The sequence below is a fragment of the Rhea pennata genome, chromosome 24, assembly GCF_028389875.1.
Source record: "Rhea pennata isolate bPtePen1 chromosome 24, bPtePen1.pri, whole genome shotgun sequence".
Lineage (NCBI taxonomy): Eukaryota > Metazoa > Chordata > Aves > Rheiformes > Rheidae > Rhea > Rhea pennata.
This window is the reverse complement of record NC_084686.1, coordinates 1918429-1941851: the sequence shown is the minus strand read 5'-3', so window position 1 is coordinate 1941851 and position 23423 is coordinate 1918429. Positions and strand designations below refer to the sequence as shown.

General features: G+C 39.4%; 1 protein-coding gene across 7 annotated transcripts in view; it reads left to right on the top strand.

Annotated features, from left to right (window-relative positions):
* The window catches only part of NCAM1 (neural cell adhesion molecule 1), a 142188-nt gene that overhangs the window by 109918 nt on the left and 8847 nt on the right, over positions 1–23423 (top strand). For 3 of the 7 annotated variants that reach the window (XM_062594624.1, XM_062594625.1, XM_062594623.1), the window contains 3 exons: positions 8737–8861; positions 11947–12127; positions 15168–21249. In XM_062594624.1, coding sequence (XP_062450608.1) covers positions 8737–8861; positions 11947–12127; positions 15168–15247 — 386 coding nt within the window. In that variant the 3' untranslated portion in view covers positions 15248–21249. Of the gene's footprint in view, positions 1–8736; positions 8862–11946; positions 12128–15167; positions 21250–23423 lie in introns of those variants that run through there. The other 4 variants (XM_062594622.1, XM_062594621.1, XM_062594620.1 and 1 more) reach the window with 2 other exon arrangements.

Genomic DNA, 23423 nt, shown 5'->3' with positions numbered 1-23423 from the left:
TATTAATTCTGAAATCACCTTATTGTATTGCATCACTGCCAGGAAAGAATTTGGGTGGAGTTTTGCCAGGAAAAACAAAACTAACACCAGTAATCTTTCCACATGACTGCATGCATGGAAGTAGCCCCTCTACCTCGGGTCTCTCCCTCTCTGAAAGCTGATTGGGTGACATCCAGAAGGACTGAAGACTTGGCTGTCTTGTTTTGCATGTCCTTTTGTTTTTGTTTCTTATTTTTGATGTTTGCTTCTCCTGTGTGCATTCTGGATCCTCTCTTCCTATTTTTTCACAACGTTGTGTATTTACCACTTGTGGAAATTTTGCATAGCTGTGGCTTATGTTTATTTCAAATTGTGACACTAGATCACAATCTAGTCCTGTTTACACGATGGTCAAAGACTGCAGAAATCAGCTGCTTCCTTGTTCACATATTGCATAAATGACCATAGACTGATTGCAATTGTATTTTCAAAGCACTGCAGAGATGCAGGATCTTTTTTGGCAGTGGAGCTGTTTTTAAAGAGCAGACAACTGGAACATGTTTGCTGGGAGGGATAAAAAGATATGATAAAACATCTCCATCATCTGCACTGCTATCACTGCTGGGGCTCAACATGCATTCAGTGTCCTGTGACTAGGGAAAATTTGTGTTGCGCTCTCATGTTCTCTTCCCTCCTCACTTCAAGTTTTCAGAACAGCTGATTCCAGCTCAGGTACATGTGGCTCTCTGTGAAAAACAGATCTCTGAAAACCACCAGCTTCTTATAAAATCTCGACCAAATCAGTCTAATATTACAAGGAAGCACTTTGTTAAATAAAATAACCATGAAAAGGACACCAGGAAGCCTTTACCACTTTTGTTAGGAAATTGCTGGTGCTAGTGGCTTAGCAAGATTGGATAAAACCAATTTGAAAACAAAATGACTCAGACTGTGGTCCTCAGATGCTCTCATATTATGTGTAGGATCTAACAGGTAACAATACAGGCTTTAAGAGCCTCGGAATTGTTTGTTATCTCAAATACAGTAGGTTGCATTCATTATAGTTTACATTTGAAGCACAAAGAATTGGTCACTCAGAGCAGCATAGAATCATCAGTGGTGTACCCTGACGCGGCAGTGGCAATGTCATCATAAATAACTCTTCACTTGAGGTGCGTGCAGTATGCCTGTATTGTCAGCAGGCAAAGCATTGGCTTTTGTCCTCCTGAAAGTTACAAACTTGGTTCTTGGAAGAGACTGTGCAGTAAGGCTCCTGGGATCCAATATATAGTGAAAACTGATAGCTCTTACAATGTAACACTCGGGTAGCTCTCATAGAAAGCAGTAAAATGATTGTGCTACTTCCTAGAAAGAAGGCTAAAGCCACTTAGACACACTGTCTTGTGTCTCACACTGGACAGCAAGAAATTTCTGAACTAAAATCTGGTAGTAAGCAAACCAGCATTGCAGAAGTCTTTCTTGATGCCATTATTCTTTTGTGATAGGCCAGCAGGAGGAGGGTGGTGAGCAGTGAAGAGCTGGACTCTGTTTTCCTCATGCAACTGCTCTTGGCCATAAAAGACAGAGAAAAGAGGGGTAATAGGGAAAAAAAACCAAGAAAAAAACCCTAGAGCTGTAGAAAATGTGAGAGCGGAAGCAGAACTTTTTTCCCCAAAGGCACCAGTGAGATTTAATGCTAGCTTATTCACAGCTGATCAGTTCTGGGCAATGACAGGATGGCACCATTGGAAGAACCGTCATAGAGCAAATGAGGTGCCTTTCAAAATACAGGCCTTCGTGAGCTTCCTTGAATTGGGCTTCAGAGAGAAAGATTGGTCAGAGATAATTTAAGTTGGGAAAAACAGGCACTGTATCATGCACATCATCTCGGAGATAAAGCACCTATTTGTTTTACTTCAGTTTGCTTTGCTGAAGCAAGTCCCGTGGGTGAAATTTAAATCCAGTGAAAGTGGTCTAGCTCTAGCGAAGTCTGTAAAGTAGCTGAAATCTGTAAACTTTACTTCTCTGAGTTAAATCCTTCTTATTTTTCAAGGAAAGTAAAGTATGGGGTGAATATTTAAGTTGCTTGAGTCCTCCCACATTCTAGTAGGCTCCACTTGCCATTTCTAGCTGCTCCCAGTGCTGGGCTGAATAAAGGCCACTGTTTCTTTATGGGACAGCGCATAGTCAGAGGGCCATGCGGCGTGTGATCTGGCTGAAAAGTGATTACTCAGCATTATCACACCCTATGGTGAAAGTATAAGATCCTGCATTCCTCCTCCTGCAACAAAGTGGATTCTAAGTTGTGGATTCTGGTTGGTGTTTGTAAAATGATTTTTTGAGAGAAGTCTAACATGTTGGAGTTCTGTGCTCCCAGTAACTTAACTACCACCATCACAAGGGGGATTCTTTAAGGATCCCAAATTGTATGGCTGGAATATGCAGATTTCTGCAATATGTCTAGTGGCTCAGTGTAAATTGGAGACCCCTGGGCATGTAACACTCCTTTGTAATGCACTTCTTTATTTCCAGCTCCTTTCCTGTAGGAAGGGTGCATGTTTTGTGAGCATGAGTTCCTTCTCTAACCTGATAACCTTTTCTCTTCAGCTACTGACACTTTGACTCACAATAGGAATGCTGGTTCTACTGGACTAAACTTCTACCACTAAACTTCTTCCTCCTTTGATTGAAACTACATACTAACTCATTTTTATTTTACAGCCCTATATTTGGATTACGTCTGCCTGTTTAAGAGAGATGCTACGCACTTTTGGAAGGAAAACTGTAAAATACTCTTTGGCAGGGCTTGCACTGCCACACCTGCTGCATTTCAGGAGTGGTCTGTGTTCTCTATTCGGGGGACTATTTCTGGGAGCAAAAGTATGTTTAAAGTATCCTGAAAAGAAGGAATCAGGAGTTAGAAAGTAGAGAAATTCTAAGTGGAAAAGAGGGTAATTAATCATTGCAATAGTTGTGTGCAAGGTACAGTAGTTTCTCTAACATTTGAAATCTTGTTAAGAATGAGTATGCTTCAAAAGGATGTTTGTTCACATGTCTTGGTGCTAGACAGCTGGAAAAAATGCTCTGGCCTGTGTTAGATAAGAGGTCAAACTCTGTAATTACAGTGTTTCCTTACCACTTTAAGGTCTATTTAGCTATTAATGATTATCTCTCTGTTGAGATGAGAATGAGAAAGAGTACCAAGGAAATACTGATTTTGTACCTTTTAGGTATTACTGAAGCAAGTCTACTAGATGTACAGCAACATGAGGACAGAATTGAGCATTGGTGCTCATGAGTATTTCACGCATTTAGAGTAGCTCAGTGTCCAGCAAAATAACTAGCTGTGAATGCCCCCAGTTGTTACTGAGAGCTCGTTTCCTCTGTGGAAAAGGCAGAACAGGACATTCATTTCTGCTTTTGTTTAATTATTGGCTAGTAGTCTTGAAGCAGTTATTTCAGTAACAGTATCTTCAGCTTGAAGCCACTCAGTGATTTCAATCAATAACCTTCACAGTGGTATTTTCTTTTAGGATGCAGTAAAGAGAGGAAGGACAATGATTGCTTGTTTTATCTGATGTTTTCAGGCTATCCAGGCAAAGTGACTCTGCTCATTTAAAACTCTTCTGTTTCCATTTAATTTTCAGTCTGTAATGGTATTCACCTTAGCATTTCATAATTCCAGGAGTAGCCAAGCCTGGAAAAGAGATTTTCAAATATGCAGCCTTGCTAAGCTGGCAGTAAAGGGTTTTTTTTTTTTTTTTTTTTTTTTTTTTTTTTTTTTTTTTTTTTTTTTTTTTTAAGAAAAAATAAGTCCTTTGATCACATTTGGTCATAGGTTAATTGTGAAATTATCCGTCCTTGCCAGTGATATGAATGCAGTTGGCCCTGTGTTCTACAGATCTATGTTCTGTGAATCAGGACAGCTCCAATGGAGTACAAAGTACCTCTTATAACACAAATACAAAAGCCTGTTCCTATGTGCTGTCTACTTCAAAGTGCATCAGAGATCCATGCAAGGGCAACTCCACAGTCATCCAGAAAACATTACGTTTGTATTTTCAAGGTTCTGTCACTGAGGAAGCTATTGCAGGATAGAATGAAGCTCTTGAGTGTCCACTCCTGCTGTCTTAGTTATCTTGCAATGGGGATGTAGACAGATGCAAGGGATTGGAACAGAAAATTTAGAATGGAAGAAAGGACCATTCAATCTCTATATCTTTAAGAAAATACACCACATTGTGAAACACGAGTATATGTGTCACATCAAAGAACTTTGTGCATCCATGGGATTATAATTACCTTCTTGGAGCACCTGGTATGTTAGCCAGAGCATGTGTTAGCCTGCAAGGAAATCGAACTAGTCCTAAATTACTATTTCAGTCTAGGCCTTGCATCTTTCTCACTGATATTTCAAGAAAAACTGCTTGATTTCCTTTTATTTGGGGGAGAGGGAGAGCAGAAGAGCTTGGGCTTGAAAGCACTTCCAAAGATCAGTGTTGAAAGATACTGAAAGATTAACATTTCTGTTGCGTATCAAATCTGCACGTGCTTTCCGTTACCAGTTGAATGCAAATCCAGACAGAATGGATTTAGAATTGAGAATGTTTCTTGGATTGAAAGGAGCTCCCATAAATTTCCATGGCTGAAGTTAGCTGCTAGAGTGCATAGTTCATCTTAATATAACTGTAGGCTTATTATTTCCTTTCACTTTTAGAATAACTCAACAGAACGAAGTATTAAAAGGTTTTACTCCAGGCAGTAGACCAAGCTTTTAAGTCAAAATACTATCATTTCAGTGTCTTGGCCTCATTTTCCTTTCGATATGTTCAGGATTTTAAGTTGCAGATGTTACCATTTCATTGTCTTGATCTTGTTCTCATTTGGATATGTTAAGAATTGGGTCATCATTTAATTAGGTTAAATGATTACATGATTATCTGTCAGCATGTGTTCAAGAAAGGCCATTGTCCAAATCAAAAGTAGCACTGCAAGTGAAGACAGAGGTGCTTTAGCAGAACCATAGGTTGTTTTGAACAGAAATGGTGAAGTTTGTACGCAATATCCAACAGTTGGAGCCGTAAAGATTTGGGAAGTGTATTTGGATTCAGGGTGCACAGCAAAACACACCATGGGCGTGATCTGTTGTATGCTCTATACTTAAATTTCTTTTGGTTAGCTCTGAAACACACTCTTAAGTTCACCTAAGACTAAATCTTCTATACCCATCGTTTCAAGGCAGCTCTGTTCACTCACACCAGTTAGCATAAGGCCCCATGGAAAAATTCAGGAGCTCCTAACTAAAGAGAGGCAAGTTAGTGGCACAAAATATATCTTATCAATTTGTTTAATCAATTTCCAGCCTAATTTTCATTGTTAGTAACAATAGATTGCAGTGGATAAGCATCAGGAGCCCAGCAGTACATTTTACTAAAAGTTTGACTACTTTTGCTATGCTAGATCACATTGTATTGCTTGTGTTAGTTTTTTGTTGAGAAAGCAAAGAGGAAATACAAAAGCGTGGAAGGATGGAATAAAGTAGCCAACCAGATGAACTGGGATGAGAAAGGGTAGGAACTATCATCCTTGAAAACACTAGAGTGAATTATAGAGAGGATTCAGAACAGTTAACGGGTTGAAATCTTCAGTGCAAGAGTATTTAAGTAATGAGAATGAGAGAAGGGACATTTTAGAGATGAGTCTGATAATGTGACACTATACTAAAATAAAAATCTTACAACCACTTTTCTGTGACAGATGTACTGTAAAGTATATCTGTTGCTCCCAGTATCCCCAAATGGATGCTTTACCTTCCCAAACACATCTCAGTCTTAAATTGAGGGTAGAAATTACAGGAAGCCTAAAACACCTTCTTAACCAGGATTCCTAAGGTAATTTCAAAGCACTGGTCTGTGCCTTTGCTGTGTTCTGGGCCTTGCTCATGTACTCCATAAGGCTTGGTGGCTCTTCATGATAGATAAAGTCATTTGTTTTCCTGAAAAGTGACTTTGGCAGTTAATCCTACAGCACAGGGTGTTGGAACTGCTTAGATATCTGAAGATGTAGATAGGCTCCTAAAAGTGTTTCTAAAACTGTCCAGGTATTTAACACCCACTGAGTGGCTCCCAAGTAAATTGTTCAGTTTGCAAGTGCAAATGGCATGGTCTGAAATAAGACAGTCCTGTCTTAGTTCCTTAGTGATGAATCTTCAGAAAGGAAATGCTGATGAAACATGAGTGCTTTAGAAAGAAATGCTGGTATTTACCACAGAGGAAAAACGGAAAGAACTTGCTGTGCTGCCTTTGTTTGTTTATTATTTTGGATGTATTTTTTGCTGGTATTTTAGAAGTACCACTTTGACCACTGCTCTTCAGACATAGACTTTCCCAATAAGAAAACTGCACCAGAGATGCAGTAGAGTATGAGAGAGAAGTCATTGTTTATCCTGTATTGGTAATGGGGATTCAGAAAGCAGAGTGGAGTAAAACAAAGGAGAAGGAGTTAAACGTGTAGCTTTCTGCTCATCTGTTTTGAGAAAAATCCTAGCAAGTGATATTTTTGATTTTGCAGACCAGCCGTTCAGTGTAAAACCACTAGTGATCACCAGTCTGTGCTGAAGGAGAGTGTGTTCTTTCTGACTGTTTGCCCTGTTTCCAGTTTGCCTTGTTGCCTCTCTGTAGGTGCTCTATAGGAGCCCTGCTCATGAACATGTTCCTGTTTCCATTGGAGTTTATGGTTTGTGTCCTTCAGGCTTCTGCTGGGTGCCAGAAAAGTGCAGGTCCCTGGAGGGGACAGGGTAATGCCCCCTTTTCCTTCCCTCAACACCTGCAGGGAGAAGGGAGCGTGAGCTGTGTTCAGCACTGCTCACTGTGATGAATTTGAGCTGACATGATGGTTTAAGTCTACATAAACAAACATGGCTGTCAGGACAGTGAAAAATACCTCTTCCTGGTAGTTTTGGAACAAATAACGATAGATTTGTTTAACACTTGTTTGTTTGGACGGATGGCAGTCAACATTGTCTGCTTCCTTTCCCAAAATGTATTAGTTAGATGAGACAGATATGTTCTGACAGGAAGTATCTTCACTGTGGTCTTAATGCTTTGTTGCAGTAGTGCTTATACACACCATTATTAGTAATAGTGTATTGCTGACTTCTCCATGCACTTTTATTGGTTTAGGGTATATGTGTGCTTAACAAAGAATATCATGTTTCTGAATCAGGAAGGGCAGCCAAAATAACAGCTAAAATGGTCCAAAATCTTAAGCAGTTTTAAAGCCCAGAATCAATGACTTGAGCACTTAGGTTATATCACAGAGATAGTGATAAATAAACGGAAAGTAGTATAGAAAAAAAAAAAAACTAGCAAGTTTCAATAGAAAAGAAATTTTGCAAAGTCTTATTAATTTTCACTGGCATTTAAGCTCATGGGACATTTCAGAGCTTTAGGAATATGATTCTAAGTCCCATCTCTGAGGAGTATTGTCATGGAGGAAACTATGTCTTCTTGCCTTTCCATAAAATGGAGTAAAGCAAGCACTCCAGCTCTGACCAACGGTTAGCAGAATCTGAGCTCTTTTGTGGTCTTTTGTTTTAGAAAAGGGAGAGAACTGTTCATTTACCATTTAAGTCTTTTGCTAGTTTAATATATATGTTGGGGTGGGAGTTGTTTGTTTGACTGGTTTCTTTTTTCACAAAAACAGATAAGTAGGTAATAATTCCTCTTCCACAGTGAGCTTACAGGCTATCAAACCACTTTGGGAACAACTGATCCCTGGGGTAATGTGAAAGAGGAAATAGAAAGCATATGTCTTCAGTAATCTACTGCAGTATTTCTGAAAGGAAGCTTTCTAAATAAATAGACAAGGTGTGGATTTGACTTTTGTCAAGGGAGGTATAGTAAAAGTACAAGAAGGAAATACTCAGGCTGGGGAGTGGGGAACCATCTTCTCCAGTACATCTGTGGAGGTTATGGGGGAACTGTCTATAAAATGACAGTTCTTAGAGACTCTGGTGAGACAGGTTGCAGTTGTAAGTGAGCAAGACCTGGAGAGGAGAGGGAAATCTCTCTCTTTTTTTTTTTTTTTCCTTTCTTTTTTTTTTCTTTCTTTTTGCTGATGTCAGGGGAATGCAAATTAGGAAATGATAGTTTGTTTCTCTTAAATAGTTATTACAGAAGCATGAAGGGGTCTAGTTCTCTGCAGCCTGTATTCCTTGCAGTTAGTTACACCAGTGCAAACTGAGTGAAAACTTGCATGGCTGTGATTCAGTACCATTTTTCACATCCATTTAAGTGACCACATAAGTGAATTTCTGGTGAAAGGACTGTAAAGCCTAAACAGCACTCTAAGTACAAATACAGGTCTGTGTGACAAATACCATGTTCCTTTTCAATGATGCTCCTTTCATCAACATTTCAGAGAAGCAGATTGCGTGTTTGCCTTGTACCCTAACTTGACATTTTCCTGATGTTTCACAACAGCATTTTAGAATAAAAACAATCAAGAGTGGTTTGTTGCTCCAAGACATCCTTGAGGTCCTTTCTGCTTAGCCTCTGTGTCCATTTAGGCACACACAAAAATGAAAAAGAGCTGCTAAATGCTGAAAACACTTGGGTCTTACAAATATTTGTGTCCCTAGATGTGCACAGTCTACTTTGTGCCTGATTCTGATGAAGCATTTTTACTGATTTTGATTAGTACTTCTTTTCTAATGAAATTTTTGAACAATTAAACATGAATCCACCATTATTTCAGGGGAACCCAGCGCACCCAAACTGGAAGGTCAGATGGGAGAAGATGGAAACTCCATTAAAGTGAATGTTATCAAGCAGGATGATGGTGGCTCCCCAATTAGGCATTATCTGATCAAATACAAAGCTGTAAGTATGTCTGACATTCAAGCCTGATTTTTATTTAGCCTGTTGAGTACTCAGGCTTCGTTATACAGGCAGCTACCGCAGTGGATCCTAAAGCTTAGAACATACAGGTAGGTCAGTGCAGGAAAATACGCCAAGCAGATGGAGTGATCATGGATAGGATAAGAGATGTTACATGCAAAGGAGAAACATCCAAAATCTTTCTTGTTTTCTTTTCCTTGACTTTGATTATGAAAGATTACTCCTCCATGCTAAGTGCCTCCTGCAGAACTGTGGGCATATGGCAATTACATGCACATAGCATAAGTCCACTTCAAATACTTACGAAACAGGATTGCCAGCAACAATTGAAATACCTTGAGACCAAAGGCTCATAGTGTGGAGCGTTGCTTGTCTTCAGACACGTATCTAACCACTCCTCTTTGTGTGTCATTCAAATTGCCAAATTTTTGCATAATGGATGTTTCAGTACTAAATTATTCCACAGATTATTGAGTAGCAGATTCAGTGTATTTAGCAGAGATTCAGATAAGATAAGAGTTGTCCGTATCTGTAGCCATATGGAAGATGCTATTTGAAGCAATTCTCTTTTAGGCATAGCTAAGCTAGCTCTCATTGCCTATGTAAATTGTAAATTGCCAGGGATTGGAAAACACATGATTCTGTGATTAAACAAAACATTCAGCGCTGATCTAGGGAAGAATTTCCATTTGATGAGCAGCTAGTGTTGCTGTAAGCTAAACACACTTTTGTTTTGTGTTAGATGGTATTTGATTTTGTTTCTACCACAGGAAATGAAATAACAGCCAGTCAGAGAGATTGCTTAGCTTGAGGAATACGAACTTGGCAGAGTGTCATTGAAAATCCAAAAATCCTTAAAGCAGCAGGAAGAATTGTTAGAAATTACTGAAGCTTTATTCTATTGTCTGTATGCTTTGTCTCAGTATTAATACATCTAGGGACAGCTCAGCTGCACCAATGCTTTTGTGGTAAAACGTAGAAGCTTCCCAGCTATTAAAAAAAAATGGACACTTACGACTGGGTCTGGTAGATGTGCTCCCAAGTTAGTCTATTTCAGCTATTAGGTAATCATTTCCTTACGTATTGCAAATGAACAGTCCTTAGAGTCACAGCGTGAACTTGATACTCTTGTCTAGAAATCATAAGAATATTCCTTTCCACCATTTTGTGCTTTTCAAGTTACTCGGAGCTCCTCAGGAATAGGAGGGTCTCTAGAATTTTTAAAAGGCACTTGACTGTGACAGAACCGTGAATTCTAGTGGAGATGGAAAAGCTTGTTAGTGCATTCCAGTCCCTTCTAGAAGTCTGGGAGACTGGGTGAGTTTGGACCACCTAGACCTTCAAAACATTCGCTGACACAGAGTGTCAAATAGGTGTAGTTACGTTAATTGCAATATAACTGCAAAGATACAGAAAATAGCTTTTCTCTGCTCTGTCAGATCTTGAGTGGAGCAAACATTGTTCTTTATCAAGTTTTTCCTGTCTTCTTTTTATGAGAAGTTCACAAAGATGATACATAGCAGATGATTTTGCAGGAAGAAATGTGTGTGTGGTGGGATTAACTGTTTCTCTCCTCCAGTGAGGAGATAAACATTTGTTAAGGAGGATGTTTTTCTGGTGTAACATTTTGCCCAATAGTGTTTGTCATTCTTCAGGCCCTAAAGGTAGGAATATTACAAGTTCTTTGTGATCTGGAATCTTTCCAGAAGAGTAGGTGATTGTCCTTGCAGGAGATATCTCATTGTGCAGGCAAAATGTATAGGATTGATGGAAGATTTCCTGGATATAAGTCTGCAGTATGAGTTACATAGAAAGCTAAATCAGCTACAATGGCTATGGATGTCCCGCCTGTCCTGAAAAAGTATCAAGAAACTTTCTTGTTTTTTTTTTCTCTTGACTTCATTTCCCATCACATGCTACCACCAGTTCTGTTTTGAACTTGCCTATCTCTCCTTGATTTCCTTGCGTGTAGTTGCTACCCTTAGGCATTACCAGGCTGATGTATTTGTACACAGAGCTGTACACAAAGGACCTTCCTTCCCCCCCCCCCCCCCCCCCCCCACCAAGGAGCAGGCTGAAATATTGCTGTGAATAGCTGGCTTATGTGCAGAGACTTTTCATGGGAATAGTGTTTCCTGAAGTAGTAAATAAGCATTAAGAGGAGGCAGTATCTTCTTTTGGAGTACTTTTCCTGTATTTATGCAGCCCACAGGCATGCAGTGAGGTTCCTTGGAAGCATGGACTTCAGAAACCTGTTTCTAATTGGTTCTTGAGGAACCAACCAACCAACCTTATCCTGGTCTTGTCCAAACGTTGTCAGAGATGTGGGAGCACCCTGACATAACCCTGCTGTTAACCTTACAGTAATAGCAGGATGAGCTGCACAGCTAGAGCATTTCAGATTGCCTTTCGTTCTGCAAGAGCTACAGAAGGGAAGCCTTTATCCAGAAAACAGAAGCTGCCTTAGACTTTCTCTCAGGATACCTTGGCAGTAGATTTTTCAGATTCGTTTGAGTGATTTGGACATCTGGATTCCCTGAAACTGAAGTAAGACTTAACAAAGTTATTAATGATAGGTACTTTCTAAAATCTCCTTTTAAGAGGCAGGACAGTACGTTTGTGCTAAGCTAGGCCAGACCACTGTCAACGAGGTAAATCTCTGTCCTTGAAATGATTTAAATTTCACATACTAAGGCCTGAAAAAACAGTCTTAGAGTGCTTTGCAGAGCAAAGACACACAGAGATTGCAGCTTTTTCTCTCTGAAAAGTCAGGTAATGTGGCAAAGATAAGAGAAAAAATCGACAGATTTTCTTCAGACTTGATAATGCTGAAGGAAACAGGACTGTGAGCAGGAAAGAGGATGCTTCAGTATCTGTTGTACTCTCCATTTACAGGTGTCAGCAAATGAGTTTAGCACCCCTGAAGCAGAGAAGCATGCATAGGGCTTCTGCATAGAAGCCCTCCTACTTTTACATTCATTAGTTCACTGTCACCCTAATCTCAAAACTGACTACTAATGTTGTGCTGTATGTTTCACATCTCTGCCTGCCTCTCCTTGTTCTGCAGAAGCATTCTTCAGAATGGAAACCAGAGATCAGACTTCCCTCTGGCAGTGACCATGTCATGCTCAAGTCCCTGGACTGGAATGCAGAGTACGAGGTTTATGTAATAGCTGAAAACCAGCAAGGGAAGTCCAAACCAGCTCACTACGCTTTCCGAACTTCTGCTCAGCCTACTGTCATCCCAGGTACGGTGGTCATTAGCTTTATCGTTGTTTTCTGCTTCCAATTAATGCAACAGTGCTGCATCCCTTAATGTGCCTGAGTAAACCCAGACAACTTGCTTGCTTAAAGCCATTATCATAATTAGTTACCCATCCAGAGCTTAGTTGTGCCTTGTACATACCTGTATTATAGTCCATGTTACAGTATGTACAGCACTACAAATACACTAATAAGAATGCTACATGCCAAATTTTGTCTGACTGTTCACAAGGAATGTTGGCTCTTTGTATCACAGTGGCAGGATTGTCCAATGCAAAAATCAGGGGGAAAAAAAAGCTTTCTGAAAACAGCAAGTAGGATTTCCAGTTCAAACGAAAGCAAAAAAAGAACATTCAGATCTCTGATGTGACCCTTTTCATAATGCAAGTTTCTCTTCTAAGCCTGCTTTGTGCTTGTTTATTGTTCATTTGTCCATCCAGTTCAGTCTTTGGAGGAGTAAAGGCTTAAGGATCTTGCTAGAGGTCAAAAAGGGAGGAGTTTAAGATTCTTCTGTAGAGGGTTTTTATTGAATGAAATGGAGATCAAATTAAAGTAAATTAAAAACAGCCTTACTTTAACAATGAGTAGTCCATTAGGGGAGGGAAAAAAATTGCATCAGTCCCTTGCTAGAGCTGTTTCTGACTGACCTCACCTTTTAGGGCTCTAGCCTTAGAAAGCATAGTGCTGTGAAAAACAAAATTTGAAACCTGGTGAGTTGGTCAGTCAGCATAGTAAGTCCTCCCTTCACAGCCAGAATTAAGTATGTATATGCCAAGATTGGTGTGGACATCCCATATTGAAGGGAGTGATTTGATTTCATTCTGTCCTCTAGATTCTTAACTGCAAGTCTCATGTTTTTCATCAAAACAGATAAAAATTTTTCTCAGTCTTTCCCTTGTACTGAAACATCAATTCTTGGTCTGCCTCTGCTCTTCCCTACATTCCTTCCTTCCTTTTCTCTCCGAAGGATGAAGCTGAGGGCTTGTGTGTATGCATGTTGAAACTCCACTTGATTAAGTCAAATAACAAAATTAAGCATAGAAAGAGTGAACTAGATGCTTGGGCATGAAAATATGGATGGCAGGAAAGGGGAAGGGAGATGGGACACAAGAGAGTTTGAGATGTTTATTTTAACAAAGCTGTCATCCTGGATGGAAGGACACTCAGTAACACTTTAAACAACTTACATTCTGATTTGCATTTTCAACACTGCTAATGCTTATTACTGTCACATATTTGAAGGACAACTGTGACTGATGTGGTGGAGGTGGGAAGGTAGGGGTAGTTTGGCAAAGCATTACTTAAGGTTTTTTCAGACCTGAGCAGTTAAAGAAAGTAGCCTGGGAACAGCAGAAAGCTGGTTCTTTTGCACTGTTGTGTATTGCCCAGGGAAAAATGACAAGTGCAGGTCAGTCTGAGAGAGTGGGTAGCCGGTGTGCAGATATTCTCTCTGTCTTGCTTACATGCTTCACTGGGATGCCAGGATGTACCTGGGACAACTGGGTGTGTTAGTGATCTGTCAGAGTTCTGTTTGCTCTGAAATACACAGCGTTCATGCAGTAGTCCCTGGTAATGGGAGGAGCAGTGAGCCTCCACTGAGCCTTTTAAATGCAACAGTTACATGGGCAAGGACTCTCTAAATGAATGGAAGGATGAAAAATGCCCATTGGTGTAATTTCTTTAGCCTCCCTGTAATAATTCCACACTTTCTCTGATGTGAAACACGGGGGGGGGGGGGGGGGGGGGGAGGAATCAGGATTTGAGGCTGTCATTTTAAATGCTGCAGTTTGCCCCAGGGAAGCGCTTTGAAATGCAGCCTTTGTTTCAGAGTGCGTATTTCCTGCAGGGCTAAGGCAGCTGATTGATAACAGTTGGATTGTCAGAAAGAATGTGCCTTGTTTCAGAGGGAAGTAGAGCACTGCACAGTAAAGTGACTGCTGTTAGCTGCTTTAGCTTTTTAATTTTGTAGAGTATTCTGGTTTATATTAGATTTTCAGAAGTATTTCCAGACACTTTGGTTTCTTGAGTCAATCCCCAAACTAATAATGCTAGGAAAAATATTCCCTGAGGTAGCTAGATTTTTGGCATGCAAATCAGAGGCCTCTTTTGAAATGAAGGCAGCTATGTCACATTGCAGTAAGGAAGGAACTCTGTTTATTATGTTGCTTTAGCATCTCTTACAGTTTTCATGGAGTTTAGCTTTTATATTTCGATTTTGAAATGAGCTACACAGGGGAGAGATCGGAACTAATGTCTGTAGTATGACATCTGTACAGTTTTCACAATGTCCTTAAAGTGATTGGAAAGATAAGGGTGTTATAAAAGAAAACGTTGTATTAGAGTAGTTTGCAGGCAGCTGAAAGTCTTAGTGGAAAAGTCAGCCTTGTATTCTTGAGACTATCTTGCTTTTGCAGAGTTATACTCAGCTGGATCTAAAATCCAGGTCCTTGGTACAAACTTTGGGGAAGGACAGGGTGTTAGATAGAATGTCTGTTCTGTAAAGACTTGCGCTTTTCTTTTTTTTTTTTTTTTTGAGGCCATGTTGTCCTTTCAAATACCATATAATCATTTTCTTACATTTCTCACCGAGCCTCCTATTCTATCATTCGTTTTAATCCCATCTGCTTGCTAACCTCATAAACCCTGACTTGGAACCTGCTCTGCAGCTTTTGGCATTGCTGAGCTTCTGAACCCGCCCGTTTGTCAGTGTGAATGTGCTAATGCTCTTCTCTAATCTTTAACCATTTTAATTTACTAAACTAAATAAACCTTTGATTCTTATATTTTCTATATTTATGACCTAATTTTTTTTATCTATTTTTCTCTCTTTCTCTCTCTTTTCTTTCTTTTTCCTCGTCCTTTCTTCCCTCCCCCTCCCCTCTTATCCTTGTTCCTTTCCTATGTCTGTCGTCATACATGTCACCTTGGACCTCACGGGAAACATCCACGCTTGCCACATGCACCAAATTTGTTTTTAAACAACCATATTTTCCCCTCCTGGGAACCATTGTCTGGCACCTGCAGCGACCTTGGGAAGTCCATCAACGTCGTCCTCCTTTGTTTCATTGCTTCTTTCTACAATGACTCTCCTTTTGCTCTGTTAGGCACTGAAAACAAAATACAGCAATATTTGCTTTAAAAGGCCTGGCTCCTACAAAGGCGTGAAAGCAAATAGTTTTGCTTTGGAGGATCCTGTCATTTCAGAAAGAAACCCCACAAAATATAAAAACAATAGATCATTTTATTTGAAGGAGTAAATATTTTGTAACAAGGGGTGGAAAAGGTTTAAGCCAAGTGTTTTCTCTTAAAAATTTTTGTTACTTAAAATCAATTTGCCATTTTTTAATGGATGAAAAGAGATTTTTTGTTTGCTTTATTTTTCATCGTCGGAAGGTACACTATTTAAAACCTTTAAAATGTTAGTCTGCTGATTTCTGCAGACATCTAGTGCTGATCATCACTGTTTATTGTGGAAAAGATTTCTAAAGCCCCATCCACAAATCTAAACCCACAGTCTAAGAAAAAAAAAAAAAAAGAAAACTTGTCAGAGGAAATCCTATTTGTTGCCCAAATTTCTTTGACAGCTTTTGCATGTGGATAGAAATTTAAGGCCATCAGAAGGTTTTCCTGATGCAGTGGCCTGAAGAAAAACACCTTGATAGGAACTGCATGTAAGAGTTTTCTTTCTTTCTTTTATGTAGTTCAACCCTTGGAACTTCACTGGCCCCTCAAGTGTGATCAAGGGTCTCGTAGTGCATCTTGGGCATAATTCAGCCCAGGAGCACACAGATTTGCAGTGGATGCGTGTCTAACATTCTATCTGGATTTCCACTGCTGTATTATCACCTTCATAGAGGGATCTCTTTTTCACATTTGAACAGAAACGATTAGCTGAGATCAAGTAACCTGACCATCTAAGTGATTATTACTGATCCTTAATAACATTCGTGGTAAACTGTGCATGTGACACTACCAGAATGGGTTGATCCATGGTGTAAATTGACAATATAATGCAGCTTTGTCATCAAGTCTCGTGTATTGCATTTCGTTCAACCAATTTCAACTGACTTTCCTTCTCTTTCTTGTCTTTATTTAAAAAAGAACCTATACCCTTTGTGAATTGTCTTTTGTCATGGGAAATCCATTTGGCTTTGTTCCCTGAAGCCTCCCAAAATGGGTGTTTCTCTCCCTTTCTCTCTCTTACTCTCTGTAAGTGGGCCTGAGATTGCAAAGAATGAAATTGTAAACATGTTTTAGACACAGCTGTAAAATATCTGTGCAAAATTTGTCAAATAGTATCAGTGCTCTTGAATGGGATTAATCTTTCTTTAAAAAAGTCTATTGGGAACAAAACAAACAACAAAAGCCCCTTGCCATTAATTTTGTCTAACTATTCACTTTATGCTATGCACATAAGTCTCTGGCTGTGTTCAGTCAGACCATTATAATTTATGACAGTCTTTTCTATCTGAATTATAAACGAAAACGTTATGCGGGTGTTGTTGCATACGTAAGCATGTGGATTTCTTTCAAAAAACTATCTTGCTTCCAAACTGTCCTTTCATTCCTTCATACTGTAGAAGATGTATTGCAACACAGACTTCCATGGAAAACATTAGTGATGTTTGTGATAACTCCTTAGACAAAAAGCTCAGAGGGATGTGAAAGGCTTTGAGAATTGATTGTACTGCTTAAAGTGTATAGGCACAGAATCTCAGTGGAAGATCTTTCTACATGCCTGCATCCTTTGACAGGAGTGACTGTGTAGGTTCGGTAAAAATCAGAGTAGCGCAAACAAGCATCCCTGAGTTCCCATAGCAGCCTTTAGCTCACTTTCTATTTTTTTTTCATTTTGGAGCTTCTTATTTTGGTTTATAGACTCACACTTTCAAAATTTGTAACATCTTTACATCTTTAGTTATCAACAACATTATCCTATTGGTTATTAACTTGTTCACAGTGTTCTAGAGCACAGAAGATAGGTTAGACCTTTTCAGTTAGCATCTTAGTGTTACTGAAATACAGCAAGAATAATCATAATCATATAAAGTAATGTGAATTTCCTCTGTAGCTGCATTTTAAAAGTTCATCTTCAGATCTGGTTTTGGCTTGTTTTGTGGGTTTCCCCTTTGCTAGCTCTCTCACAGACAGAGCTTACTAGTTGAGGTATATCTCATGCAATTCTTAATTACTAAAATTAAATAAGCTGTTTCTTTAGATAACTCTTTTCCATGGAGGGAGACCAGTACCTCCAGAGGCCATTCTTTCCTGTTCAAAGAGATGTGCTTAAGGCAGCAGAGAAGAATCACCTTCTAAGATGCTTGCGTTGGTCTGGTGACTAGACAAGACCCCAGAAAATTAATGTAGATAGGATATGTTTACATGGATAAAGTACTTGAAATGAATCCCCTGCTAAAGTGAATACAGTAATCCACTCAACGTGGAATTCTGGAGTTTAACTTGATATTTTCACCACCAATTTAAATGGATTATTATATTGTATGTGTCAGATCCTTGACATTTGACAGTCAAGATTAAACAAGGTGCCAGGCTCATCACTGCTGTTTAAAAAAAAAAAAAATTACAGAAAAACCATGTCTGTTTGCTCTGCTCACTCAGAGGTGATATGCAGATTTAGATCTGAAACCAGATTTAGATCTGGAACCAAAATAGGTTCACTCACTTAGAATTTTGGCACACACACAACCTTGCAAGCACATGTTTTGGAGGAGCAAGTCATACCTCCAGGAAGACTTAGAATTGATGTTTGCTGTCACATTGACTCTCTGTGAGATGAACTTTGGAACTTTGCAGAATCTCACATGGCCTATGGGATTCCAGCAGCTGTACCCTCAATTTATTGTCAGGTCTATATGTTTTATTTCAGAGGTGTCTGTTCACATGTTACTTTGGTTGCCTTCATTTTGCAGCAAGGCTTTGTTTGATGATGTTCTGCTCTACCAGCATCAGTTACTGAGCACCTTTTAGTTTCTACTAGATAAAATGAAGTAGTGATGCTTTCCTGACTGTTGAAACTAGTGGAGTAGAATGAGCAGCCAGTGGCACTCTGAGGTGTGTGTATTGTGGTAGGGTAGAGGAAGGGCAACTGTGGTGAATGTCAGACTGTGTGGGTCAGCTGTTCAAATTTGTAGTCATATTTACTCCCCAAGAGAGGATCTTTGCTGACACTGTTCCCTCTCTGTATGCTTGCATACTCCTTTTCATCCTTCCTAAAGGAAGTAGTCATAGGAAAATTGCACAGCTTGAATCTAGGAGCAAACCACTGAAGCCCATACAATATTAGCGACAATCTAAAAGTAGTAGTATTTCTAGAAGATATCCATTGCCTTCTTGTCTTGGAAGGAGTATTCAAGAGCCTGCTGTGTGTTTTTGCTGCCAGTAGCTGAGTTTAAAGCAAGCATCAATTGTCAAGCCTAATTCTGTATGGAAACAGAAGCTATTGTCACATAGAATAGATGATAGCTTGCATCTTGCTTTTCTCTACTGGAGATTGTACAAGGTGTTGGAGAGAATAACATCTCTAAAATCTGGCTCTACCTGTTTGACGGATACTTTAAGCATTTGCAAATTAAAGCTGTTAGCACCCTCAAATGGGTTTTCTGTGGGATTTTTACTTTCTTTCTTTTCTGATGCACCCAATTCATTTTTATTTATTTTGTGTGTCTCTATCCTTTCTCCCAAATGTTGTAGGACCTTTGAAATGCCTGGAACCTCAGGTGCTTCTGTCCATCACTTTTGCATCTCTATGTCTGCCTGTGCCTAAGCATTTTTTAGCAAAGACCCCAAGGGGAAGACATATCTGAGTGGCTCTGTCCTATCTAACAGGACAGATATCTGCAGAATTGCAAGAAGCACAGTCTGGTCATTGTGCTGTATGTTTTAAGGAAAAGGTGTTTAGGAAGGCCTTTCTTGCAGGAAGCTCATGTTCCATGGAATAATAAAAGAAGTTCTTCGCTTCTTTAGAATTAAGGACTCGAAGCATTTTTTAACATTCTATATTCCCTTACTTGACCTATAGAGGTATTTTTCCTCTTAGAACTAAGAGTGAAACAGCATATTGCTCTGGGTTATAGCTTGCAAATAATTACCCTTTACCATGCATATTGGGGTGTAGTCCACATTTTTGGACAAGTTGTCATCACTTGAAATCAGTGGAAAGATCCTCATGAGGTTGCATGGGCTCTGGATCAGGTCAGAAACTTCCACCATCACCTGTGATACGCATGCATCTATATACACATAGTGTTAGCATGCTCAATGACCTGACAAGTTATTTATATCCTAATATAGTTTCATAAAATTATTTTATGCCACACCAAACTAGTTAAATGTTAACATGGTTAAATACAAAATTATTTGAGCTATAGGATGATGCGAGTAATTCTTGAAGTACTTGTTTCATTAGTTTAATCAAATATGCTAGTTCTTAAAGCTGAATTTCTTCCATTTTTTTAGCAACAGCAAATTTTTTTCACAAAACATGCACAGAAAAAAAAAATCAGCCTCCAAGGTTATGAGGTCTTTAACGATTCTTAAATTGTTCCTTCTTATTAAAAATATTGCTAGTCTCTGAAAGACTGGGAATATTAGATCATGTGATGAATGAAAATTTATAAAAGCAAAACTAGTTAAGGAGATTTTGAGAGTTACTGAAAATTACATTTAAACTTTCAGTAAAATTTTCTTTAAAGCAACTGTATCAGAACAATACTTGGGTGCTCATTAATCCAAAAGGACTGAGGAGAGTCAATTATTCTGCAGTTACATGGGAGCCTCTCTAATGCAGCATTAGATATGTTTTATGCTATTGCAGCCTAAAATAAAAGATAGAATCCTGAGACAGAACAGAAAGACAGCAGAGCAGATCTTTAAGTGGTAAAAGCCAGTGTTTGCAGTAGTTTCAGCAGAGCTCTGAAAGTTACAACAGTTGAGGCTTTGCTGTTCTGTGGCTGCTCAGGGTTGCACAGAAAATCAGCAGCAGAGTCGAGAACTGACCCTGGATGAGAGTGTGTGTGTGTGTGTGTGTCCAGTGTGTTAATCACAAGACCGTCCTTCCTCAGTTATTGCTAGTCTTTCTAATCTTTCATGTGAGGAAGGTCTTGCAGGTTACCTAGTAGTGTACTTGTGGTTTGGACAAGTTCCATAAATCCACAGGATACCTGCAACAGCTTTCAGATCTTCTGTCTGTGGACATTTAAGATTTTGTTCATGTTTCATTCTTAAGTTTTTTTAGTGCCCCGCAAGAAACTGATAAAAGCCAGGTAAAAGCAAAACTTAAATAAACTGTAGATCAAATAATGAAGCCATCTCTTTGAATACAGGCCTGGTGGTTTCTCCACTGCCCCCATTAGCAAAATGAGTAGTTTTGTGAGATCTGATAGTTACTGGGTTTTAATGCAGGGTAGAGAGTTTGCTGTCTCAGTGGATATTAGTGTTCGGCAAGGACTATCAGAGAACTAGTATAGTACTTCCCAAGCATAAAGAAAGAGTGACAAAAATGCATGTGATCATGCACTCACAAACACAAGAGAACTTACCGTTGCTGTTTTAAATGTCATGGTTGTTATTTGCTTGGGGCAGGAACCACGTTTTTCTTCCATTTTTGCAGTGCCTTGTGTTTGGGCCGTTCTGTTACTTACCTCTCCCCATTTAGGATTAGTATCAGGGCAGCCTTTTCTGCAATAGTGCGAAGTAATCTGCATAGCATTCCTGTTGAGAAAGTGAACCAGATCTTTATTCAACCGAACTTGATGGAGAAAAAAGTGATGGTTTACTCCCACTCTGGAATTTCATATATTCCTAATTTATAAAGCTTGAAGAGCCAATTATGCTTATTTAACTTATTCTGTATAAATTCAAAGACTTGTCAGCATCCGTTCCTGTCTGAACTAATGCAAAGCTTGTATGATAAAGTCTACCACCATCTTGATTGAATGTTTTCCAGTTAAGACAACCTTATTTCAGTGTTTAATTACCTTCACTGATAAAAGTTCATTATTTCTAGCCTAAACTCATTTAGCTTCTGTTCCCAGCTTTTGAATCTTGTTGTATATTTGCTGAAATAAAGTGCCTTTTATTATACGTATTACTCTGTTGCATGTAGGTGTTCATAAGGCTAGACTGACTTGATTCATCTCTGCACATTTCTTTTGTTAAGTTAAATAGATTGAGTTTACTGAGTCTGTTTTTCTATTCTTTAATCAAGTTTGTGGTATTTCCTAGCTCTTTTCATCTTACTGTTCATCACCTTTTTTGAATTTGGTGAATATTGCTATATTTCCCAGATTCCCCATACCGAGGCCAAAGAGTGGGATGTCCTTTCTTTTCCAGCTCCTTCAATCCCTATTTACACATTTGGTATTGCCAGGAGTGCGATGCTAACAGGCTGGCCCAGGCTGCCTTAGGAATACCTGAACCTTTTGATTTCCAGCAGCACAGCCAATAGCTGTCCAGAGGAGGAGTCAGTTATTCCTTCCTTACTATTCATGTAAAGCAGCTTGCCCAAGTCCAGTGCCATGTGTGAAGACTAAATTGCATACGAACAGCCCCTGCTGCCCTGCCTGATGAGGAATCTGAGCTTTTGACTGTGCCCAACTGACAGTGGCTGTTTGTCCTAACTTGGATTTGCAGTTCTTGCAGGGTCACTTGTAGTGGTCCGGAGACAAGATGTAGGCAAGGTGTAAGGTTATTGATGTGATTTGTGCCACAGACAATTCCTGACCTAAGGAGCTTATAGCTAACACTGACAAGTCTTACAAAAGCGAGTAGGGAGAGAAAGCAAAGAGGAGGAGTTGTAAAACGGAACATTCTCCAGAAGATGTCTTCTAGCACATGGGAGAATTACCTCTGTCCAAGAACATCATCTTTAGTTTCTCCCTAGCCATGATGACTGGGATGACGTATGTTGTAGAGGCACAACAGAAAAGCATAATTCTGTGCCCCTATGATGCTTTTCTTTGTGCGTCATTACTAGTCTGACACAGAGCTCATTCTCAGAAAGAACTTGTAGATGAGAAGTTTGACACATTTCTAGCTTCTCCTCCAGGAAGTGGTGTGAAAAAGAGTATGTTAACTATTAAATAATCCATAAAAGATTCCTGAATACATGAGATCAAATATGTGACCTCCTCAATCCCTGCACGCATTGAGGGTGATGAATTCTTTTAATTATGTAGCCTGATGCAAGGTGCTGGCAGGGATCAATCTTTCTCTGGCACAGACATTCTACTGAATATTTAATGGATTTGTGATGTAAGCATCAGAGCCTGATACTTCAGAGTGGCTTTTAGATGGAGTTGAATGTAAAAAGAAACTTTTCTATGGAAGTTTGGATTCCTCAATACGTGTCAGGGTCTCAAAATGGAACAAGGTTTATCTGCCACATGCTGAGGATGTTCTGAAGTAATTCTTAAGTAATAAATTGTGAGGCGTGGGGATTGACCCTCTGTCTCTGAGCACTGGGATTAATCTCTCTACAGCCAAAGTGAACATGTACTGGACTAAAGATTGAGGGAGAGGAGTGCTTTCCTGGGCTTGTTCTGTGTACAAGAGATTTCAGATGTTTAGGGTGTCTGATATGCAGCAGTAAAAAATGTAATAGAATAGCATCTTAAATAAAAAAAAAAAAAAAAAAAAAAAAAGAAAAAAAAAAAAGAAAAGCAGACCTCTAAGGACAAAGACAAGCATGCTGATCCTCTTCAGTGGCCTAAGTAAACATCTGTCAGCTGCACACACCTTTGCTGAGTGCCCAACCCAATTATGAGAAGCGGATTACATGACTTCTGAGACTAACAAGCTGCTTTTGGAGTGATTTGGTACATCTGATAGAAGCTAACCTGTATGATCCAAAAGCCAAATGCTGTGTCTACAGTTCAGCAGCTTGAGATGAGTCATTCTGAACAAAACAAGGGAAACAAAAGGTAGTTTGTGTTCAGAGCATGACAGTAAGGGAGCTGGGAAGGCCCTGCTGGTAGCATTTGATTCGATGGTCACAAAGCCAATACACATAGCAGTCTTTAATGTGATGAATTGATACATTCATCCACACCTTGCTTCTAAGAAAGCCTGTGACATTTTGCAATCAGGAAGCACTTTCCCCAAGCTTACTATCATTATGGACAATCTCACGTATTTTCTGAATCTTCTTCAGCTCCTCCTCTTACCTGCTGCCCTTCTTTTTTTCTACTGGAAAAAGCTGGGTATTTTTGTCAGTTTCATAGCTGGGGAAGTGTGTTTGGAGGTTGATGTGGTGGAGCAGGC